This window comes from Octopus sinensis, linkage group LG18 (genome assembly GCF_006345805.1).
Source record: "Octopus sinensis linkage group LG18, ASM634580v1, whole genome shotgun sequence".
NCBI classification, from domain to species: domain Eukaryota; kingdom Metazoa; phylum Mollusca; class Cephalopoda; order Octopoda; family Octopodidae; genus Octopus; species Octopus sinensis.
In genome coordinates this window covers 54,872,026-54,893,228 of record NC_043014.1, presented here as the reverse complement: position 1 = coordinate 54,893,228, position 21,203 = coordinate 54,872,026, and the positions used below count along the sequence as shown (strand labels likewise).

The 21,203-nt window shown below is 38.4% G+C and overlaps 1 protein-coding gene across 1 annotated transcript; it reads right to left on the bottom strand.

Annotated features, from left to right (window-relative positions):
• Positions 1-7,445: 7,445 nt before the first annotated feature.
• Positions 7,446-9,681, bottom strand: LOC115221402 (eukaryotic translation initiation factor 5A-1). The gene has a single exon (XM_029791581.2). It carries the CDS (start codon positions 9,467-9,469, stop codon positions 8,999-9,001), a length of 471 nt encoding a protein of 156 aa, XP_029647441.1. The 5' UTR covers positions 9,470-9,681; the 3' UTR covers positions 7,446-8,998.
• Positions 9,682-21,203: the final 11,522 nt, after the last annotated feature.

Here is a 21,203-nt window from a genome sequence, read left to right as displayed (position 1 = left end):
TAGAGTTACTGAAACTAAAGAAAAAAATAGGTGCCTAACATCAGAAGTAAATGAAGACGAAGATTGCATTTGATAATTAAAAGCACACAAACCACCAGCAGTAATAAACTGTTATAATTACCTACCAATAATTGCTCTTCTCAGAGACAAAACTACTTTTAGGAATCCCGGAAGAAAATCAAAAAAACTTTTGCATCGATTAATGAGAAAGTTTCAAAAGTCATCAAGATACAAAACGAAAAAACTTTTGATTTCTGCACTTTATTTTTGGTTTTTTTTTGTCTGTTTTTATTTCAGTAAAACATACAGGTGTAAGATTACTGTTTTGTCAGGCTTATTGCATTTACTTTTCGAACAGGTTTTAGATGTTGTTGGTAGACAAGAGCATGGCCTTTGAGAAGAATCCATCGCCGGACCAAGAGGATACAAAAACGTTTTGATCAGACTGAAGCGTTTAACAAGAAATACCTCCAGCAAACCCATAACCTTTGTAATGGTGAGAGACTGCTCCTTCGACACGGGGACAGTCAAAGGGTGTGGTGGATCATTAGGGAAGAGAGAAATATTGGATTCAGTTTGTTTTATACGGTTTAACATTATTGCAGGTTTATCTTTCTCCTCACGTTTTAAAGAACTAGAATTTGCAGCATTGGCCTGAATACAAAGTAGACAACATTCTTGAGACTAATTTACAACTTTGCCGATATATATTTTGGGAGTATTCATCATATAACAGAGTCGACTACTACAAGGAACAAGTGTACTTTTCCAAGAGGAAGGAAAAAAAAAACAGAACAGAAAAAAGGCCACCCGCTGCCAACCGAGGTCACCAAAGCAGCCTGTACTCTTCAAAATATACCAATAGACAGAATATATATATTTAAAAAAAAACAACAAAAACAGCCTCAACTGGCAGGACTATCTAAGAACTATAACAGATTCTCTGGCTTTGAAAACTTTAAAACCTATTTTAAATGTTTTCATGTCCAGAACTTTTATAGTCCATATAAATTTGACAAAGTGTTGTTGACCATGAAGGGTCAACATTTTGCAAAAAGAAAAAAAAAAAAAAAAAAAAAAAAAATCAATTTACGCGACATAAGATATTGTACTGTGAAAATATTAAGGGATGAGGAAAATAAAAGAAACACCAAATTTGGCTTATTAACTAAAGAGGATCGTCACAATCCCGCCTAAATTCATCCATAGGAAGAGAGAAAAAAGATTACCCAGTCAATTAGATAAACCGAGGTGTGATCAAATACAGAACCTCGCTGTTCAAAAGGCCTCCTCACAACAGAAGAAGACTGCTAGCAACAAGACTTTTTATTCAGCCAAAGGGTAACAATTAAAATATCAGTTGCTTGGTTAAGTCACCCCCACCACCATTGAGTGAGAAATCTGTAAAAGTGTGCACAAATTACCGGCAACGAAGCAGGTTCCAGACATAAAATCTTAGCAGCATGAGTAACCTAATATAAAGGCTGTTAAACTATATATTTACCACCGCCACCACGCTGACAGGAGGTGTTGTAAATCTCAACATATTTGACGATAATACTAGCAGGGAGGTTCACACGAAACACAACGCACATTAAAAGGATATTTTAAGGGAGAGAGAAAGAAAGAATGAAAAAAAAAAAAAGCTTAATGTTCAATCAGAATTATATCTTCAAACTAACATCAAACTCGAGTGAACTTTGGTCAGAATTCTTTCTCACCCCGAGATTAAATCAAAAGTTTGATCAAAAACTGCCACGCACTTGGTTTTATCTCACAAGTTGCCATTTGATACATCAAGACCAAAATTGGGCAAATTTGCAACTTTAGAGTAAAGAAAAAAAAAAAAAAATCCCAGTCGTTAATATCTAAATTAACCCCCGAGACACAATCAATTGCGAGACATCGGGACAAGAGCAGAGAGAGAGACTTTAAACCATCGTGGACAAATTAAATCCACGAAAAGATTAACATAACAGCTTAACACATACAATGGAGAAGAAAAAAAATGTTTTCAAATAGTATTTCCCCCCTCAATACTTGTATTAGGTTCCTTAAAAATTTATACCGATTTCCCTATAATCTTTACTAGGCCTTACATAAATAAAAACTCGCACTGGTCCGGCCCTATTTGTGTACAACTAAGCTGAATGATTTCACCGTAGCCACATAACGTCATCTCTTTTCGCGCTCCATATCACGGTCGCGCATGCGCACAGTGCAACACAGCCATCGACTGAGCGTGCAAATGTGTTATACAAGAGGTGGCATTCCTTGAGACAGCATACCAAGGGGCATGCATTCACTCGAATAATAAAAACACATGTGGAAAGGCCACGAAGTTGCAAGAGAGAGTGTGTGTGTGTGTGTGTGTGTGTGAAAGGGGACTGAGGCGAAGGGGCTGTCTGTTAGAACTATCTGCGTCCTAGAAAAAGGCCACCTTAAAAGACACAAAATGATTATTGAGGTTTGCCAATGGTCCCCTGGATGAAGAAACATCGTTTGTAGAAGATATGACAAAGAGAAAGCTTCACCTGGAGGCCTTGCCCCAATCATTCAAACGATACAAATTCTTTTGAGAAGCACTTTAACCCTTTAATGTTCAGATTACTCTGTTAAATGTAATGCTATTTTCACTCAAATTGATTTGAATTAATCATGCATTATCTCATAGCTTTGAGGTTTCAATGATGTGATTGTTTATTTTTAGAATGACATTGTAGGTTAGGTGTGAGAGGCTAGATATGGCTAGTTCAAATATAAAACATGTAGAATATTTGGGCCAGAAATGGCCGGTTTAAACACTAAAGGGCTAAGGGGGAGATGAACCTATAAATGTTAGTTCTGCTAGTAATGGAATCCAATAACATGGTAAGGGGGAAAATAATCCTTAGTAATCTATTGATGAACATCAAAGGGTTAAGGGTAATTGCATTAGGTTGCCATGCACTTTGCCAATCTTGCACTCTGAAAATTGTTTTGGGAGTGAAATTCCTGCATTGTCATAAGCAGGCCTTGGGGTTTTTTTCAAACTGTAAAAAGTCAATTCGAAGTTATGAATGTTTGCTGTGAAAAGTTCAATGTGCCATCATTTAAAAACAAACAGAAAACCATTTTGCTAACCGGGATGAATTAAAGGCACACAAAACGAGTGACCTTGGCGTCCACTCATCTCCAGAGTTTTTAAGTATTGACGTAAACAGAATCCGATTAGGAAAGAAACCTAGTTTAATGTCATAAAATTTTGTAAACTCCATTTTACCATACTGCATGCAGTAAATCAGTGGAAGGACTGTAACCCCTTGTGTTGCATCTTAAACCCTACCTCTTAAAAAATTCCATTCCAGTGTCTCCCACCAAAGTGCAACAACTCCTTGTCTGGCAGCCAAGAACCGCAGAATTTAATGTGACGCGATCGAAGAAACCCAGTGGGTTTTAAGGACAGCTAAACTCCAAGAGACCTTTCTCCGTTTAGGGAAAGAATGAGTTATTAATCAAAAATGCTAGCAACATCAAGTGTTCACGAAGATATAACCTAAACAATCCCCTCCACCCACAATGAGTAATATACATGTCGAACGCATTAATAATTCCACGTCACCCACGAAGAACAAGGTCCGCAAATCGTATGAAATTGCAGACGAAAAGCAAGACAAGTTTAGAATCCGAACACACCTTATGATGATTACTGTTGCGAAGACAGAGGCAATGGATTGGATGAAGAATAAAAACGACGCAGATGACAGAGTAACCAGCATTGGGCATTAAATATGTCCAACAAGATGAATAAAAGCATCAAAGAATTACAATAAATAGACTGCCCTTCCTTACCAAATTCATTTCATATCCTTAAGAGTCATATAAGCTATTTGCTCTAGACTTAAAACAATTTGTAGCGTAGTTACATTCAATATTACCGGCAGATCCTATTTATAAATTTTGCCCTGTACTTCAATGGTCCTTTAAACCGTGATTTGTCTATAACACGAACCCTTTCTGTGGAAAGACCTAACCAGTCACCATGTCAACAGGGGACAGCTTGTCATTAATATGCAAGGGACATTACAGGTCGAATATCCTATCAAACTAAGACAAATATACATGAACAAAGATGGAAAAAAACAAACAATATTTCCTCCGAGCTAGGCAGACGACCGCCACCTCAGACAGGAGACGAAGCAAATTCGAACGCATTTGGACGAGACAACGCCATCGATAATTCAAAACATTTACTGTGAATGTCTCTTTGTAGAGACGGGGAAGGAGGTCGGGGGAGATTAGAAGCAACTGGAAATATTTAGAGAATTCTTTCGGACAATCCATCTCTGTAATAAAGCATTATTTGTTAAAAATTAAAACTGCTACGTAGATCAATCTGTACACTAAGGTATGGTAGTAGTCTTGTATGACCATGTCCAAGTCACAAAGAATATTCACTGATTCTGTTGGGGCCTAAGATGACCAGAAAAAAAGTGAACAATGAAAAGAAACTCAAACACATCCCACGAATTAACCCTTTTGGCAATTAAAATGTTAATTAATTATATTCACCGGGGATAATTTTCCAAAAAAAATCAAATCAGTGATTATCACAATGTATATATATATACACGCCTCTGAACTTTTTAAGAATCTTTTGAAAATGTTGCTAGGACATCACGCGTGGGACCAAACACCACCAGTGTCTGTCCACGGATGTTCCGACTAAGAATATACCCGAAACAAACTTTTGGGGGTTTCAGTAAGATAAATTAATAGCGTGACTCAGTTATTAAAACACAAGCAAAACCCTGTAATTTAAGGAATTATAGGAAACATTAAGAAAAGCAAAACCTTCATATTGAAAGTGTAAGGGGGTAGAAGAAAAGCCACGTGGAGAGGTTGGCTGTCTGACAGAACGGTAGACCGTATTATCGCGACAGATATTTGATTAAGAATTGAAGAAAAAAGGTTTGCTTGTTATATTTAAGCCACATTAACATACACGGGCCAGAATAATTTTATCCAATTTGCAGGTAAGTTCCAACAAAATAACACCACCCTTCCTCAACCTGTAAACGATGCCGGTACCTAACTATATATTAAAAACCGGTCTCTATTAAATAAAAAAAACTGTGACAAGTAAGCTTAATTTAAAGAAAATAATTGGAAATTCGTTGGTTGCTCGTCTAAATAAGTAATAAATGCTGCCATATGTTCCGGAACATACGGCCATCTTTGGAGGCATTGATGCCAAGAAAGAGTGGAAGCAGCAAAAGAGACACCGACAGAGGCTTGGGACTCGGCCACAGCCACAACGAATATGGATAGGGAATCATTCGGGTAGAAATTAATAAATCCATACAAAAGTTAAGGCGGCGAACGAAGAGAAAGCGAGAAACGAGCGAATAATAACAGTCGTCTGGTTTTTCTCTCTGTCGTCTCTCTAAACGCGCCACCATTGATTAATGCAGCACTGTTGCACTGACCAGATATGGGAAGAGAGATTCCGGCGACGCACGAGCGCGCGACTCGGCTGTTTCCGTTACGAATCGCTCGCCACTCGACGAGAAACGGAGCGGTCGATATACAACGAAATATAAAAAAATAAATAAATAATTAAAAAATTAAAAAAAAGAGGGAAAAGAAAAGAGGAAAGCGAATGGAGAAGAAGAGGAGGAAAAAGAAGAAAAAGGAGACTTCATTCACACATTTTAAATGAGTGGAGATATTTAAAGCTAAGAGAAAAATGTATAGAAGAACCATCCAGACTAAAATTCGATTCAGTCAGCAGCGACTGAGTTCGGTGCAGAGGCCGGGGGGGAATAATTAGTGGTGGATTTTTAATTATATAAAAATCCCATGTCTCTCTGTCTTTCCTCTCTGCCACAACGAATTTTTAAAGAGAAACCCGAATATCCATTCATTTATGGAGAGAAATAGAAGAGACAGAGCAAGATATAATGTGTGAGAGAGAAAGGCCGACGACGTGTCATAGGGAGGGAAAGATAAAGAAGAAGAAAGTAGGTCAGATACTGGGTGATGAAAATGGCTTTTTCAATTAAATCTCTTCACATGCGGCTTTTTGCAGAGGCTCCCACGAACGGAGAGAGAGGGAAACGATGATGTCATTTAAAGTGGACAAAGCGGGATGAGAAAACGGCTTTCAACAGCAAAAAATCGCTTTAAAATAGTCAGAGAAAAGAGAGAGAAAATATGAAGATTAACGATTTCCCCGCCCAACGCCATATCTGAAAATGTAACGAAGATTTCGAACAAGATGAAGAGAGAGCGTTGCCGAGGGAAGAAAATAAGCTTTAATTTATGATAGTCTGGTGGCCGAGGGTTCTACTAGGCTTTGTTAATTAATAAAATGAAGCATCCACGGCAAGGAAACCGCTCTGATCTGTGTAGAAAATGTATAAAGTATTTAGTGTTTCTTATGCAAGAAGAGAAATGGTCGCCCGACGGAAATCGAGACCGGACGATTTTAGATTAGAGAAGAGAAAAAGACCCCACACAGGCCAGGGAAAGGATTCTTTTGATAGAAGAGAGATTCCATTATTAAGAAAATACATCAGAACTAGAAAACATTGAGTTAATGACTAAAATACAGAAGGAAAAAAAATGAGGTTTGAGGGTTTTAAGGTGAAAGACTAGAAATATTAAACCTGGGTAAAATGAATGGGAGTATGAAAAAAATTACAAAAAAGAGAGATAGATCGACTTAATGAGTCGTTAATTAATAGTTTCTAGGTGTTTCTTCAGGTAGATTTAGGCTGAGGGGAGAGAGAGATAGACAGAAAGGTGGCCGGCCCTGCTTGTTAAGTATTGTACAATGTTGGAAAGCGAACCACGAGGTCCACAAAATGTAAGAGGAATCGCTTTGAGAAAAGGGAATAAGAGGAGGCAGAACACAATGGGTGAAAAAGGGTATTATTATGGCCAGTAAAAAGGATATGGGATGAATAAAATTTAGCTGCGATGACGAGAGAATAGATTATTGTAATGAAATCAGGAGAAAAATGAATAAAATAGGGGGGGATTGAGCAAGAAACCTTCGCTCCCCCCCAGTCATTTCTGAAATGGTTTACTCAGGGGTCCATCTCAAAGTTTTCCACTTTCCTTACCAAATATCTCAACTAAATCTAAAAGAATGTAATGTATATATATATAAATTGTGTGGTGTGTGTGTCTGTGAGTGAGTGAGTGTACATATATAATATAATAAATACTATATATAATTATTATTATACATGAAGCATTTTAAGCAACTGCTATGGTAAGGGTGTTGAATAAAATGTTACCAAGGCCAGGCTCTACTGTTAAAGCAGCTGGAAAATATAACCATCATCATCATCAGGGAAGAAAGAAGAGAGAGACCAAGTGGAATAGAAAAAATGTAATTAATTAATAATAATAATAATAATTGAGAAAAAAAAAAGGATAAAAATGAAAATCACGTGTTATGTTCAATTCTTTTTTAATATAACTCAAATGTTTGGCCCTTAGGAGAAAATACAAACCACTTTATTATTTATAAGAGGAAGGAAGGAGGAAAAAAAATACAAAAGAGAGAATGTTACATATATATATATCATATATAACATATATATATCTATATATACACATATATATCTATATATATACACATATATATATATGTTGTGTTAAAGCATGCATAAATGTTCAAGCAGGTCAACCAAAACACTCCAAGGAAGTCTTTGAGACCACATTTTTGGAGTTTTTCTTTAAAAAAGCCATTTAGCCTTGTTAAGTTAAAGTTCCCACCTTTACTTATATTATGAACAGCCTATATTTCTTTTTTATACAAATTAAGAAATATGAAGATGGATATATTCTTTTGTTATGTGATAATATATCAATAATTAATTAAAAGGAGGTGTTTTCTGTTTTTTTTTTTCATTCTTTCTTTCTGTGTGTGTAAATCTATAGTTAGTAGTAGTAGTAGTTAAGTAGTACTAGTAGGTAGTAGTAGTAGTAATGTTGGTTAGCCTTTTTACGACTGATTCGTTATCAAATCTGAGCTTTTTGTCTAGAAATGAGGTGATCAGTCAAATAATATTTGAAAAAAGGTAGGAAAAAAAGGGAAAAAAATTTGGTCTATTACAGAACTGATACCCCATAATTAAAGACTAAAGCGTACAAGAGAGATTCATAACAATTTCCAGTTGTAACAAACGGAACATACCAAGAAATCCGTGGATTTTTCTGCACTTTTTCTTTCAATTTATGTTGAAGTATTTTGAAGAAGGAGAGAGAAAAAAAAAAAAAATCATTTTTTTTCTTTTTTTCCAAAAAAATCATTTTTTTTTCTTCCCATCGTCGTCGTCGGATCGTGAAATATTCTTCAGTTTTCATTTTTTTTTGTGTGTCTTTCTTCTCTCTCTCATAAATGAATGGCAATTTTGGAAGAAGAAGAAGAAGAAGGAGGCAACTTTCAGAGTTTTGGAAAAAAAAAAAAAAAAAAAAAAAAAACAGGTGAGGGCGATGAAGATTTTTTTTTTGAAATCCTTGACTTGTTGAGGGTTTTTCCATCAACTCACATCGCTTTTATCCCCTTTTTTCTTTTTTTGTGAGTGTCTCCATTTACTTTGCGCCGTTCCCTGCTTGATTCATTTGCTTTTTTTTTCTTTTTTTAACTTGTGTGTTTTTTTCCTTCTTTAAAAATAAATATCTTTGGCTCAATTTAAGATTAAGATTTTAATTAAACTACGGCTGAGTGAGTGAATGTGTGTGCGAGCGTGCGCGCATTATTCAAGAGATTTAGAGTAGAGAGAGAAAAATAAGAGACAGATAATTAGAAAGAGAACCTGCCAATAAGTCTATTAGCTGCTATCATTTACAGTATTATATTGAGAAAATAAAGATTGTCCTTTAACTGTTGACGAGGAGAGATTAATTATTGTGTGTTGGTGTTTAATTGCTTCAGTTTATAGTGTAAAAGTGACCATAGCTTGCATAGGTTCAGTTTTTTTCCTCTTGGCTCATTAATCCATTATTTATTATTATCCAATTTATAACTTACTACTTGTTCTTCACCCATAGCTGATAACACAGTAAGAACAAGGGCCTGATCGCTTTTGTGCTTATCGCTTATTTCTTTGCCGATGTCAGTAGTTGGTAGGTTTAAATCGTCTTTAATTGCTCCGTCATCTTCCAACAGGGTCAAGTAGTTATTCGCGTCGATATCAATCAAAAGGTAGTCCTTTCGCTTCACGTTGGGCACCTCCATATTGTGAGTGGAGGGACAAATATCTTCGTACTTTTTGCCGTTGAACAGGTCCAGGCCAACGAGATGAACCTTAGCGTGACCATGTTTGCCGGTTTTCGACGTGGACATATCTACGATTTTACACGGTCTCTGTTTCAGAAGAACGTAGCCATTCTTGCGTAAGCTGGAACATTGTTGCGGATAGGTCTGCGATGCTCCTGCATCTCCTGTATCGAAATTCTCTTCAGAAGCCATGACAAAATAAAAATCGGTGATGTTATTTTCGAGTTCTTGAGTTGTTATTATAAGTTGTTGTTGTTTTTTTTTTCTGTTGTTGAGCGCGATTCCTCGAGGAAGACGAGGTTTGCAGTCCAGCAGATGTGAATGAGAATGGAACTATATACACAGTCGTTCACCTGCTCTTCCACGAGAGCAACTTGAAAAGAAGAGCTAGGCAAGGGACATAACTACTAAAATGCCGCTTGAAACCGCAAACAATTATAGCCTCCACAAAAATAACATTTCCATTAATAATCACCAAAAATATATTCAGCGACGCATTAAAAAAACTACAATCACGTTCGCTAATTTTTTAAAATATCAAAACATCTGATACAAAATATAAATTCTTCGTTAATGCTAATACAATTTAATATTTTTATTTTCAGCGATTTGAGCGATCGCGTTGAATGTACCCTGACTATGAAATAGTTAAAAATAGAAATATTCTCTATTTTATTATAATTTTATTTTTTAATATAAACTTCAGAAATTGAAGTTATATTTAAAGGGTTTCTTAAAATATTAGTCGATAATAAATAATATTTTAGTAGTTTTCAAATCATATTCATATATTAATTTATTTCACAAGAATAGTTCAGCACATAGAGTTGAGTCATTTCAAAAACCACCCTGGAACACGTGAATCTGAAATACGTTTAAACAAGTTATACAGAACTAAATAATAATAGTAATAATGATAAATTATCAAAATGGAAATAAGATATCGTAATATATTTTTTACTGCACATTCAATATTACATTGATATTTTAAATTTGCTAATAAATTAAATTAGTCCAAAACAACATATTTAAGTTGAAAACTCCCACACTTTGAAAGGACGAACTGAATCCCCGAAACTCACTTTCAATAAATGACTGCATAATGTTTATAGGGAACAATTCCAAATCATTCCAATTAGAGTTTAAACATAATACTAAACATGATATCACTTCAGTATTTTTCTTGCCCCTTTCAATTTCGGAAAATTAATTTTCGTAGATCGTCAGATCCATTCCGGATTTTGTATGAATTCAATCAAAAAATAAAACGTTTCCTCTCCAAATTGTTGAAGTAATCCAAGAAAATTTCTTCACATGGTCATCCAGAAAGTCAATTGTTGATTGCTTTTGTTCTTTCTTTCCCGTTTTTTTTTTTTAAATGATGACAGTAATTCATTTAAATTGTATCGTAAAGTTTTAAAAAATTATTTTTTAAATACGCGAAACATTTTTTGTCCCAGAACTGAGTCCAGAAATTTTAAAATGGTTAATTTATTGCAAATAACAAAATTTCGGTGCCAGATTTATGTCGGTAACTCACTCCCTCAGTCTCCTAAGAAATACAAATATATATATATATATATATACGTCTACATGTGTGTGTGTGTATATATATATATATATATACGTCTACATGTGTGTGTATATATATATATACGTCCACATGTGTGTATACATATATATATATATATAATACACATGTGGCCGTATGTATGGTTTTGTATACGCCTGTATATAATATAATGTTTATATATATATATATATATATGTGTGTGTGTGTATTATATGGATGGAATTGTATGCAGTGCTCATGTGCACTATACGAAGCTGGGGTATACTCGGTCGCTACTCCGAGTTTATCCTTCAATACGATTGATTCTATAGTTCACAGTGAAATTGAAATAGCGAATTGAGTGAGAAACTGAATGGTAACAGAGGAAATATCTAACGATTTACAAATATATATACTCTACAACATGTAACGAGTACTCTTTTGAATTAAAAAAAAAGCGTTTGTAATATATATACACACACACAAATATATGTGTGTGTGTGAATAGTAATCTTGTCGAATACGTTCGTAATTAGAGGGTCCTTGACCTTCAGTACAAAACATTAGCGACCTAATTGAGTCAAGGTTAATAATTAAGCACATTCTTTTACTTGTTTCATGACTGCGGCCATGCTGGAGCACCGCCTTTAGTCGAACAAATTCAACCCCGGGACTTATTCTTTTGTAAGCCTAGCACTTATTCTATCAGTCACTTTTTTTGCCGAACCGCCAAGCTATGGGGACGTAAACACACCAACATCGGTTGTCAAGCGATAGTGGGGGTGGGGGGACAAACGACCTGCTTCTTTCAGTTTCCTTCTACCAAATCCACTCACAAGGCTTTGTTCAGCCGGAGGCTATAGTAGACGATACTTGTCCAAGGTGCCACGCAGTGGGACTAAACCCAGAACCATGTGGTTGGGAAGCAAGCTACTTTCCACACACCAACTCCTCCGTTTATATATATATATATCTTTTTTTTAAAAACTCATCAACAGATCATGCTCTAAAAAAATTGATGTATATTCATCTGTTAGTGTTGTCGTGACAATGGTTAGGGTCAGGGTTAGGGTTGTCATATCTTGCAGCGAATTGTGCAGTTCTCAATGGAAAATCTGTTTTGAATGTATTCGTCAAGGTTATCAATATATTCGTATAAAGTCAATGATTCACTTCTTTGGTACTCAGAGTTTCCCCATAATCCGCTCATTCAGGGTTTAGGAAACCCCAACAGACATATTACTGGCAAACCACAGAAGATAGGAAGGGAATCTTCCATTCTGTAACAATAAATGAAACTTACTGCCTCTGACTTTCTCATTTGAATATTCAAACTTGTGTCATTGTTATCTAACATCTGTTTTCTGTGGTTGGCATGGGTCAAACGGCTTGATTGGCACCAGCCAGGCCAGAGAGTTGCACCAGACTCCAGTCGTCTGCTTTGGTTTGATTTCTTACAGCTGGATGCCTTTCCTAATGCTGACCACTTTAAACAGTGTGCCAGTGGAGCGCTAAGAGTACCATATGAGTGAGATCGTTGCCAGAGCGACAAGCTGGCCTCCGTGCCATTGGGACGTTAAAAACACCATTCAAGCGTGATCGTTACCAGCGTTGCCTTACAAGCACTTGTGCTGGTGGCATGTGAAAAAACATTCGAGCGAGTTCATTGTCGTTGCCAGTGCCGCTGGAATGGCTCCTGTGCAGGTGGCACATAAAAAGCACCATTTGAGCGTGGCCGTTGCCAGTACCACCAAACTGGCCCCATGCCGGTGGCACATAAAAAGCACCCACTACACTCTCGGAGTGGTTGGCGTTAGGAAGGGCATCCAGCTGTAGAAACTCTGCCAGATCAAGACTGGAGCCTGGTGCGGCCATCTGGTTCACCAGCCCTCAGTCAAAATCGTCCAACCATGGAAAGTGGACGTTAAACGATGATGATGTCCTCTGCAGTCACAGCCCACATTTCACTGCCATGTGGCTCTTTGTACACAGACTCCGTACAATCTGCCTTTCACTCTGAGAGAGAGGCTCTTTCTAACCAACAAAAGTAGAAACTCTCTGAACTTTACCCATTCTTATTCTTGCAGTTACACTCTTAGAACATCCTCCTCCTACACTGCTGACTTGGTCACCTAGGTTACAGAAACTATCTACTGTTACTACGTATCTCCCTCGGCATTTGATGAAGTCTATTTTCTATGCATTCCTAGTGTTTATTGCACCTCAACATCCCAAGATGGAAGGCCAGGTGGTATAGCTTTGGCTGTTTTATTTTGTTTTTTACCTTCTTTTGGATGAAATGGGTTCTTTATTAGAAAGGCTTTCATCGAAAGATGAGGGTCCTCTGATCTCTTACAATATAATGTCATGTTCACCCACCCAATCTCTGTGACAATAGTGAACCCAAAAACCAGGTGGTGTTTTCTCTCTCGCTTTGCTAATATTTTGCTCTTACAGTATCATCATCATTATCATCATCATCATTTAACGTCTGCTTTCCATGCTAGCATGGGTTGGACGATTTGACTGAGGTCTGGCGAACCAGATGGCTGCACCAGACTCCAATGCCTTAAAATTTGTCCCATCTGCTATACTTTAAATTGAAGTTCAGTTTCTTATCAAAAACATTTAGTTTTTATTTTTTTCTCTTTAGGCCTGGTTGTTTGTCTACACAGCGAAAGAAAAACAGCTAGAAGAAATAAGTAAAAGTAAAGGACCCTCTGTGTTTGAGGTGGGGAGAAGAGGAAGTGTGTGTGGATAGAGGGTGTGTAGGGGAGTGAGAGAGGGTCAGAGTATTATGAACAAAAGTTGAGGAATGATAAGGAGATAGGGGAGAGTGGGGACAACTGTAGAAATTAGGGGTAAGGTTGAAGGGTGACCGATGAAGCATGAGTTAGGGAACGTCAGGGAGTGGAGAATAATAACGAGCACTCAGCACAAACCTCTGCCAACACCAACATCCTCTCAACAATTAGATGAAGATGATTTTTAAAATGAGAATATCTGAGATAAACTCGACTGCTCTCATGAACGAGAATACTAAAAATGAACCTGACCACTCTCAAAGATTAAGTAAAATATCCGGAAAAATAATCCAGAATCCTTGTCCAGTACCAGATCGATCCCAAAATCTAATCAGTTTGTGCCAATCATGAGGCCAAACATCCCTGGAAGTTTCATCCGAATCCTTCCAGCAGTTCTTAAGATGTCTTGTCTATTGACAAACAAACAAACACAACTGAAAACAATACCTCCACCTATGCTAAGGCAGAGGTTATAATCCTCTCTACAATATGTACGAGGAACATGTAATCATACATCGAAATGAAGCTGGTTGTCTGTGGATCACATCCTTACTTCTCAACATAGTCACCATTTCCCTCAAGAGCAATGTTCCACCTTCAAATGAGAGCATGTATCCCTGCCCCGAAAAATTCTGTTGACTGTTCTTTGAGCCATTTCTTCCCTATAAAGTCAAAGAGACAACACCTTCTTTCGAAGGCTCGTAACAGGTGATGAAACATGGGTTCATCATTATGGACCGGAATCAAAGAGGCAGTCAATGGAATGGTGCCACTCTACGTCACCAGCTGGAAAAATCATGGCGACTGTCTTTTGGGATGCTCAAGGGGTCAATCTGGTCGATTTCTTGCCAAAAAGAAAAACAATAAACTCATAATAAGCTTCATGTTGATACCTGATACATGTTCCTGCCTTGGTAATTATATCTGCCCTAAATAAAATGGCATTACTTTATGACTTTCAGTTTCTGTCTACAAAATTCACCAACAAGTCTTTGGTCAGCCTGAGCTGAGGCTAGAGCAGAAGACACTTGGCCAAAGTGCCATGCAGTGGGACTGAACCCGGAACCATGTAATAGGAAGCAAACTTCTTATTACACAGCCACGCCTGTTCCTATACATCCTCATCATCATCATCATCATCATCATCATCGTTTAATGTCCGCTTTCCATGCTAGCATGGGTTGGACGGTTCAACTGGGGTCTGGGGAGCCCGAAGGCTGCACCAGGCCAGTCAGATTTGGCAGTGTTTCTACAGCTGGATGCCCTTCCTAACACCAACCACTCCGAGAGTGTAGTGGGTGATTTTATGTGCCACCGACACAGGTGCCAGACGAGGCTGGCGAACGGCCACGATCGGATGGTGTTTTTATGTGCCACCGACACAAGTGCCAGATGAGGCTGGCGAACGGCCACGATCGGATGGTGTTTGTTACGTGCCCACAGCACGGAGGCCAGTCGATGCGGTACTGGCTACGGCCATGTTCGGATGGTTTTCTTATGTGCCACTGGCACTGGTACCACAAAACTACAAATTCCATTGATGTTCATCTATTTTGATTTGGTAAAGATGATTAATAAAACAAAACAGTCAATACTTTCCTTTCGTTTTTTGTTTATTTCCTCAATTTCTAATTTTAAAAGCTAGTTTTGTTTAACTTCCCATGTGGAGTAGAGCAACCTCCAGATTATAAAACCGAGTCAATAAGAACGAGAGGCAGAGATGCAGAGAAGCTCATTGATTAACTCTTTGCTAATGTGTGTGAATTGTAACGAGGGTCTCGACGACCGACCAAGGCAGCCATGTTGAAGTTGGTTGATTGATTGATTGTCTGATTGACTGATTGCTAATGAGCGCAGCAAAGAAACAACACAGTTGGATTAGATGTGAGTTGTCTGCTGGAGAATGTCTGGCATATTATTATATTCCTTAACGACCACCTGACGATGGAGGGATTCAATGGTGGCTGTAAAGTGAATTTATATTGAACTGGTCGATGGTTTTAACAGGACTTTTACAGTGTGTGTGTGTAATCTATACTCTTTTTACTCTTTTACTTGTTTCAGTCATTTGACTGCGTCCATGCTGGAGCACCGCCTTTAGTCAAGGAAATCGACCCCGGGACTTATTCTTTTGTAAGCCCAGTACTTATTCTATCGCTCTCTTTTGCCGAACCGCTAAGTGACGGGGACGTAAACACACCAGCATCGGTTGTCAAGCAATGCTAGGGGGACAAACACACACACACATACATATATATGACAGACTTCTTTCAGTTTCCGTCTACCAAATCCACTCACAAAGCTTTGGTCGGCCCGAGAGAAGACACTTGCCCAAGGTGCCACGCAGTGGGACTGAACCCGGAATCATGTGGTTGGTAAGCAAGCTACTTACCACACAGTCACTCCTGCGCCTATATATATATTATCTATATATGTAATCTATATATATATATATGTATGTGAGTATAGATGTGTGTGTGGTCTGATCAATAAGTATCCAGACTGTTGCTATAGTAACGAAGCTAAACCGTGTCGGGTGAAGTCACTTGGCACAGGTTGACCTTGCACTCTGCTGTGCATGTGTACTAAGTTTTAAAATTCTAGCTTGCTTTTGCTGTTTACAGCAGTGCTTGGAAGGAAGGTGTGTAGTATGCACATCTGCAATGATTTTCTCAGTTCTGCTGGTTGCGAGTCTCCCAGAAAATTCGTCACTATTGACATTTTTTCAGCCATCTTGGAAACGTCTGAACCACTCTTACACTTGTGTGTCGCTCATACACTCCTCTCCATATACTTTCTGCAACTTTCCAAAGGGCTCTGAGCAGGTATCGCCACGACAATTTTCTGTCATGGTCAATGTGATGATCCCACGCAACACACCTTCCTTCCAGGCACTGCTGTAAACAGCAGAAGTGAGCTAGAATGTTAACACTTAGTACACATGCCCAGCAGAGTTCAATGTCAGTCTGTGTCAAGCAGCTTCACTCTGTGTGCTTTAGCTTTGTTACTATGGCAACGATCCGGATACATATTAATCAGACCTTGTACATATTTATACAAATGCTTCTGTACCAACTCTATTTGCCAGTTTACGCAAACATGTAACAGCTCACCTTTGATGCAAGTCTGAGGATGTGCCTCTTCAATGTCTAAAACTGCAAACATTATGCAAATTTTCACTTAGAAGTTTTGCGTAAACTAGCGATGGAATTAGAGAGTTGGTACAGAAACAATTTTAACGAGTCATTAATAAATTTTCTTTGTCTTCTTATCATTTAGATTACATTATTCTTTAGCAAGAATGTTGTTGACAGTGAGTTCAAAGCTTTGGCCGATGTATATATATGCATGTATAAATATATATGTATATATACATATATATATATATGTATATATACATACATATATATATGTATATTTGCCAGCTCTGTCTGGCAACCGTGTCGGTGGTACGTAAAAGCACCATCCGTTCGCGTCCGTTGCCAGCCTCGGCTGGCCCCCGTGCCGGTGACACGTAAAAGCACCGTCCGTTCGTGGCCGGTTGCCAGCTCTGTCTGGCCCCGTGTCGGTGGCACGTAAAAGCACCATCCGTTCGTGTCCGTTGCCAGCATCGCCTGGCCCCGTGCCGGTGACACGTAAAAGCACCATCCGTTCGTGCCGTTCGCCAGCTCTGTCTGGCACCTGTGCAGATGGCACGTAAAAAACACCCACTACACTCGCGGAGTGGTTGGCGTTAGGAAGGGCATCCAGCCGTAGAAACACTGCCAGATCTGACTGGGCCTGACGAAGCCTTCCAGCTTCACAGACCCCAGTTGACCCGTCCAACCCATGCTAGCATGGAAAACGGATGCTAAACGATGATGATGATGATGATGATATTAGTATAGTGCTCAGGAATAGAAATAGTCTTTTACGTTTCAAGCCTACGCTCTTCGACAGAAAGATACACAGAAAAGAAACAAGGAGAGAAAAAAAATGTGTTAGGAGCTAACGATCTATTATGGCGTTATTGGTTTCTCTTGATGAACTGGTATGTTACAGGGACATAAACACGTCAGTATTGGGGTCAAGCAGTAAAGGGGAACAAACAGACACAAAGAGAAACACAGACACACACACACACATATGATGGGCTTCTTTCAGTTTCTGTTTACCAAATCCACTCACAAGGCTTTGTTCAGCCTGAGGCTATAATAGAAGGCACTCGCCCAAAGTGCCACGCAGTGGGACTGAACTCGGAACCATGTGGTTGGGAAGCAAACTCATCACTGCACACCCACACCCAAACCTCACCATTATTATCATCATTTTAATGCCAACTTTTTCATTCTTCCATGGCTTTGACAGAATTTGTTGAGACAGATTTCTGCGACTGGATGGCCTTCCTGTTGCCAACCCTCAGCTGTTTCCGAACTAGTTAAGACTTTTTTGTAGCTAAAAATGTTATTCTTGAAAGATTGGAAATGAAGGACACTGCTTGTATGACAGTGAGGATCGTTTACAACTATTATGTGACATGAAGACAAGAAGCACACAAATACACACACACACATACACATGATATATATATATACACGCACACACGCACACACACATACATACATATATATATATATATGTATGTATATATATATATATATATACATATATATATATGTATATATATATGTATATATATTTATATATATATATATATATATCATCATCATCGTCGTTTAACGTCCGTTCTCCATGCCAGCATGGGTTGGACGGTTCGACCGGGGATCTGGGAAGCCAGAAGGCTGCACCAGGCTCCAGTCTGATCTGGCAATGTTTCTACAGCTGGATGCCCTTCCTAACGCCAACCACTCCGTGAGTGTAGTGGGTGCTTTTTACGTGCCACCTGCACAGGTGCCAGGCGGGGCTGGCAACGGCCACGGTCGGATTGGTGTATTTTATGTGCCACCGGCACGGAAGCCAGTCGAGGCGGTGCTGGTATCGGCCACGAGTCGGATGGTGCTTTTTACGTACCACCAGACCAGGGATCCTGGCTGGTTCAATTCGATTTCGATTTCGCTTGCCCCAACATGTCTTCACAAGCAAAGGGGGTTGGCATGGGTGCCTGTCGTACAGTCGCATTGGAGTATTTTACGTGCCACGGCCACGAGTCGGATAGTGCTTTTTACGTACCACCAGGCCAGGGATCCTGGCTGGTTCAATTCGGTTTCGATTTCGATTTCGTTTTATATATATATATATATATATATATATATATATATATATATACATATATATATATATATATATTATATATATATATATATATATATATATATATTATATATATATATATATATATATATATATATATAAACATTTGCAGTGTGGAAGGTGTTTATAAGCCATTTTAAAACACACAAAAAACTGTTAGATTCACTTCAAGAGAGGACAGGTCATGGTTTTTGCCAACATTCAAGACATTCTTTGGATTTGATCTATGATTCTTTCTCTACAAACACCATTAAATTGTGTTCTATACAATGCAAACTGCTCTGGTGTAGATATTGTATTGATATGAATTTATTCTTCAACTGTTCTGTCAGATTATTTACAAATACATTGAGAGAAGAGTGAAGACCACATGCAGATATTCATTCACTGAGAGCCACAACCATTGTCTGACTGAACAATTAATAATTCTGTTTGCCTGCCATGTTTAATGACTTAACGAGGTAAGCTCCGTTTATTGTGGCTAATCTTAATTATCTCCATTCTCTTTAAATCATCCATTTTAGTTGTTTGTCTATTTTGATGGATTTCACTCAGGTCAATGCTGGAGTATTTAACCTTCAATGGATTATTTTTAGTTGGTCTTAAAGGGATGAAAAAAACCCCTTAAAACCCTCCCCGCCAAAAAAACCATGGCCTTCACTCACAAATGAGTATGAGTTGGTGGCAGTGTGTACCATGCTTTGGTTAATTGTTTCAGGTACCCATGATGTACCTTGCCTTTGTTAACTGTTTCAGGTGTCCGTGTAATCATGAACACACATAAACACCTTAATCCAACAGTCCCACTCTTGATCCAACTGAAAACATCCAGGATGTGGCAGTTGGAAGGGGCAAAGGTGGCAGCAGGACTGGGCCGGGATTCCTTATCAGATGACTAAACTGAAGCCAATGGGAAGCAAATTGTCTCATTCAAGGACATAACATGCTGCTCCCGTGGCTGGACCCACAACTTAGTGATCATGCACATAACACCCTAGACACAAGGCCATGCACCTTCACTTAATCATTAAGAACCCCAATAATTATTTCACCCGGGTACTTATTTTATTGATCTCTATTTATCAAATGACTAGGTTACATCTCTTTTGCGAATAAGTAACATATCTTGATACTTTGGTTTACACACACACACATCATCATCATCATCATCATTTGACATCCATTTTCCATGCTGGCATGAGTCGAACGGTTTGGACAGCTTTCACCAAATGCTTGTCTATCCCTAGTTTCCACATTGCCCACAGGATAACAGAATGGGTGATCCAGTCAAAGGTCAGCAAAAGCCGAGTACAGTGGTGGTGGTGGTGGGTGGGGGTTATTTTTGGCCAAGCGCTTCTGCTGCGGCTGCCTTACCTGGAAGATAGCTTTGGTAGTGTTTCTTTCAGGTACAAAAACCAAGCTGCATCTCACCTAGGTTAACTCTTTTCCTAATTAATTGACTCGTTACTCTTTCTGTAACTTTCATCACCTGTTCCAGTAATTGGATGACTCTGTAATTACTTCTGTCCAAGGTATCCCTTTTACCTTTACAGGAGTGACTCCCTTGTGGACAACCTGATTAACTCCATGGGTGACAAGCTCATATCCCACCCCACCAGATATTTTAAGCGTCTCAGTGGTGATTCCTGAGAGTCCAGGAGCTTTCTGTGTACCATACTTCATGTGTGTGTGTGTGTATTTCGTTTTTGGATTTGGTTTGCAAGATTCTTTATGTGAGATCGTGTGTTGAAGCATATTCTGTTGAGTCTGGAGAGAGTCATTTTCTTTTTGTGACTTATAATTTAGCAAACTCACCAGTGACTGTGTTAAATTATAAGGCACCAAAAGAGAATGACTCTCCCCAGACACAACAGTATGTATATATATATATATATATATATATATAAACTTACTTGGAGAAGAGAAACGACGTGTGCGTTCAGTCATATAATAATATAATAAATAAATAAAATATATGCATATATACATACGCATATGTACATACTTACATCTATATGTATATATACAAGCATATATATATATATGAGTACAGGACACCACAAATAAACGTAGAACACGAGAAACGAAAACAAAATCAAACAAGGAAATGGACCTTTTTTTAACAACGAAAAAACAGAGTACAGGACAACAATACAAGGAATATTCCCCTTCATCAGCTGCCCCTGGTTCGACTCAATGCGTGTTTTTGCAATTCACCTGACTGGTTCCCATACAGTTTCACCTGCATTACACTTACAAGCTATGGATGGACCGGGGACTACAAAAAGTGACATTTGCCCAAGATGCCATGCTGTAGAGT

Coding starts and splice junctions, on each gene's coding strand:
- LOC115221402 (XM_029791581.2), bottom strand. CDS start 9,469: ATGGCTTCTGAAGAGAATTTCGATACAGGAGATGCAGGAGCATCGCAG.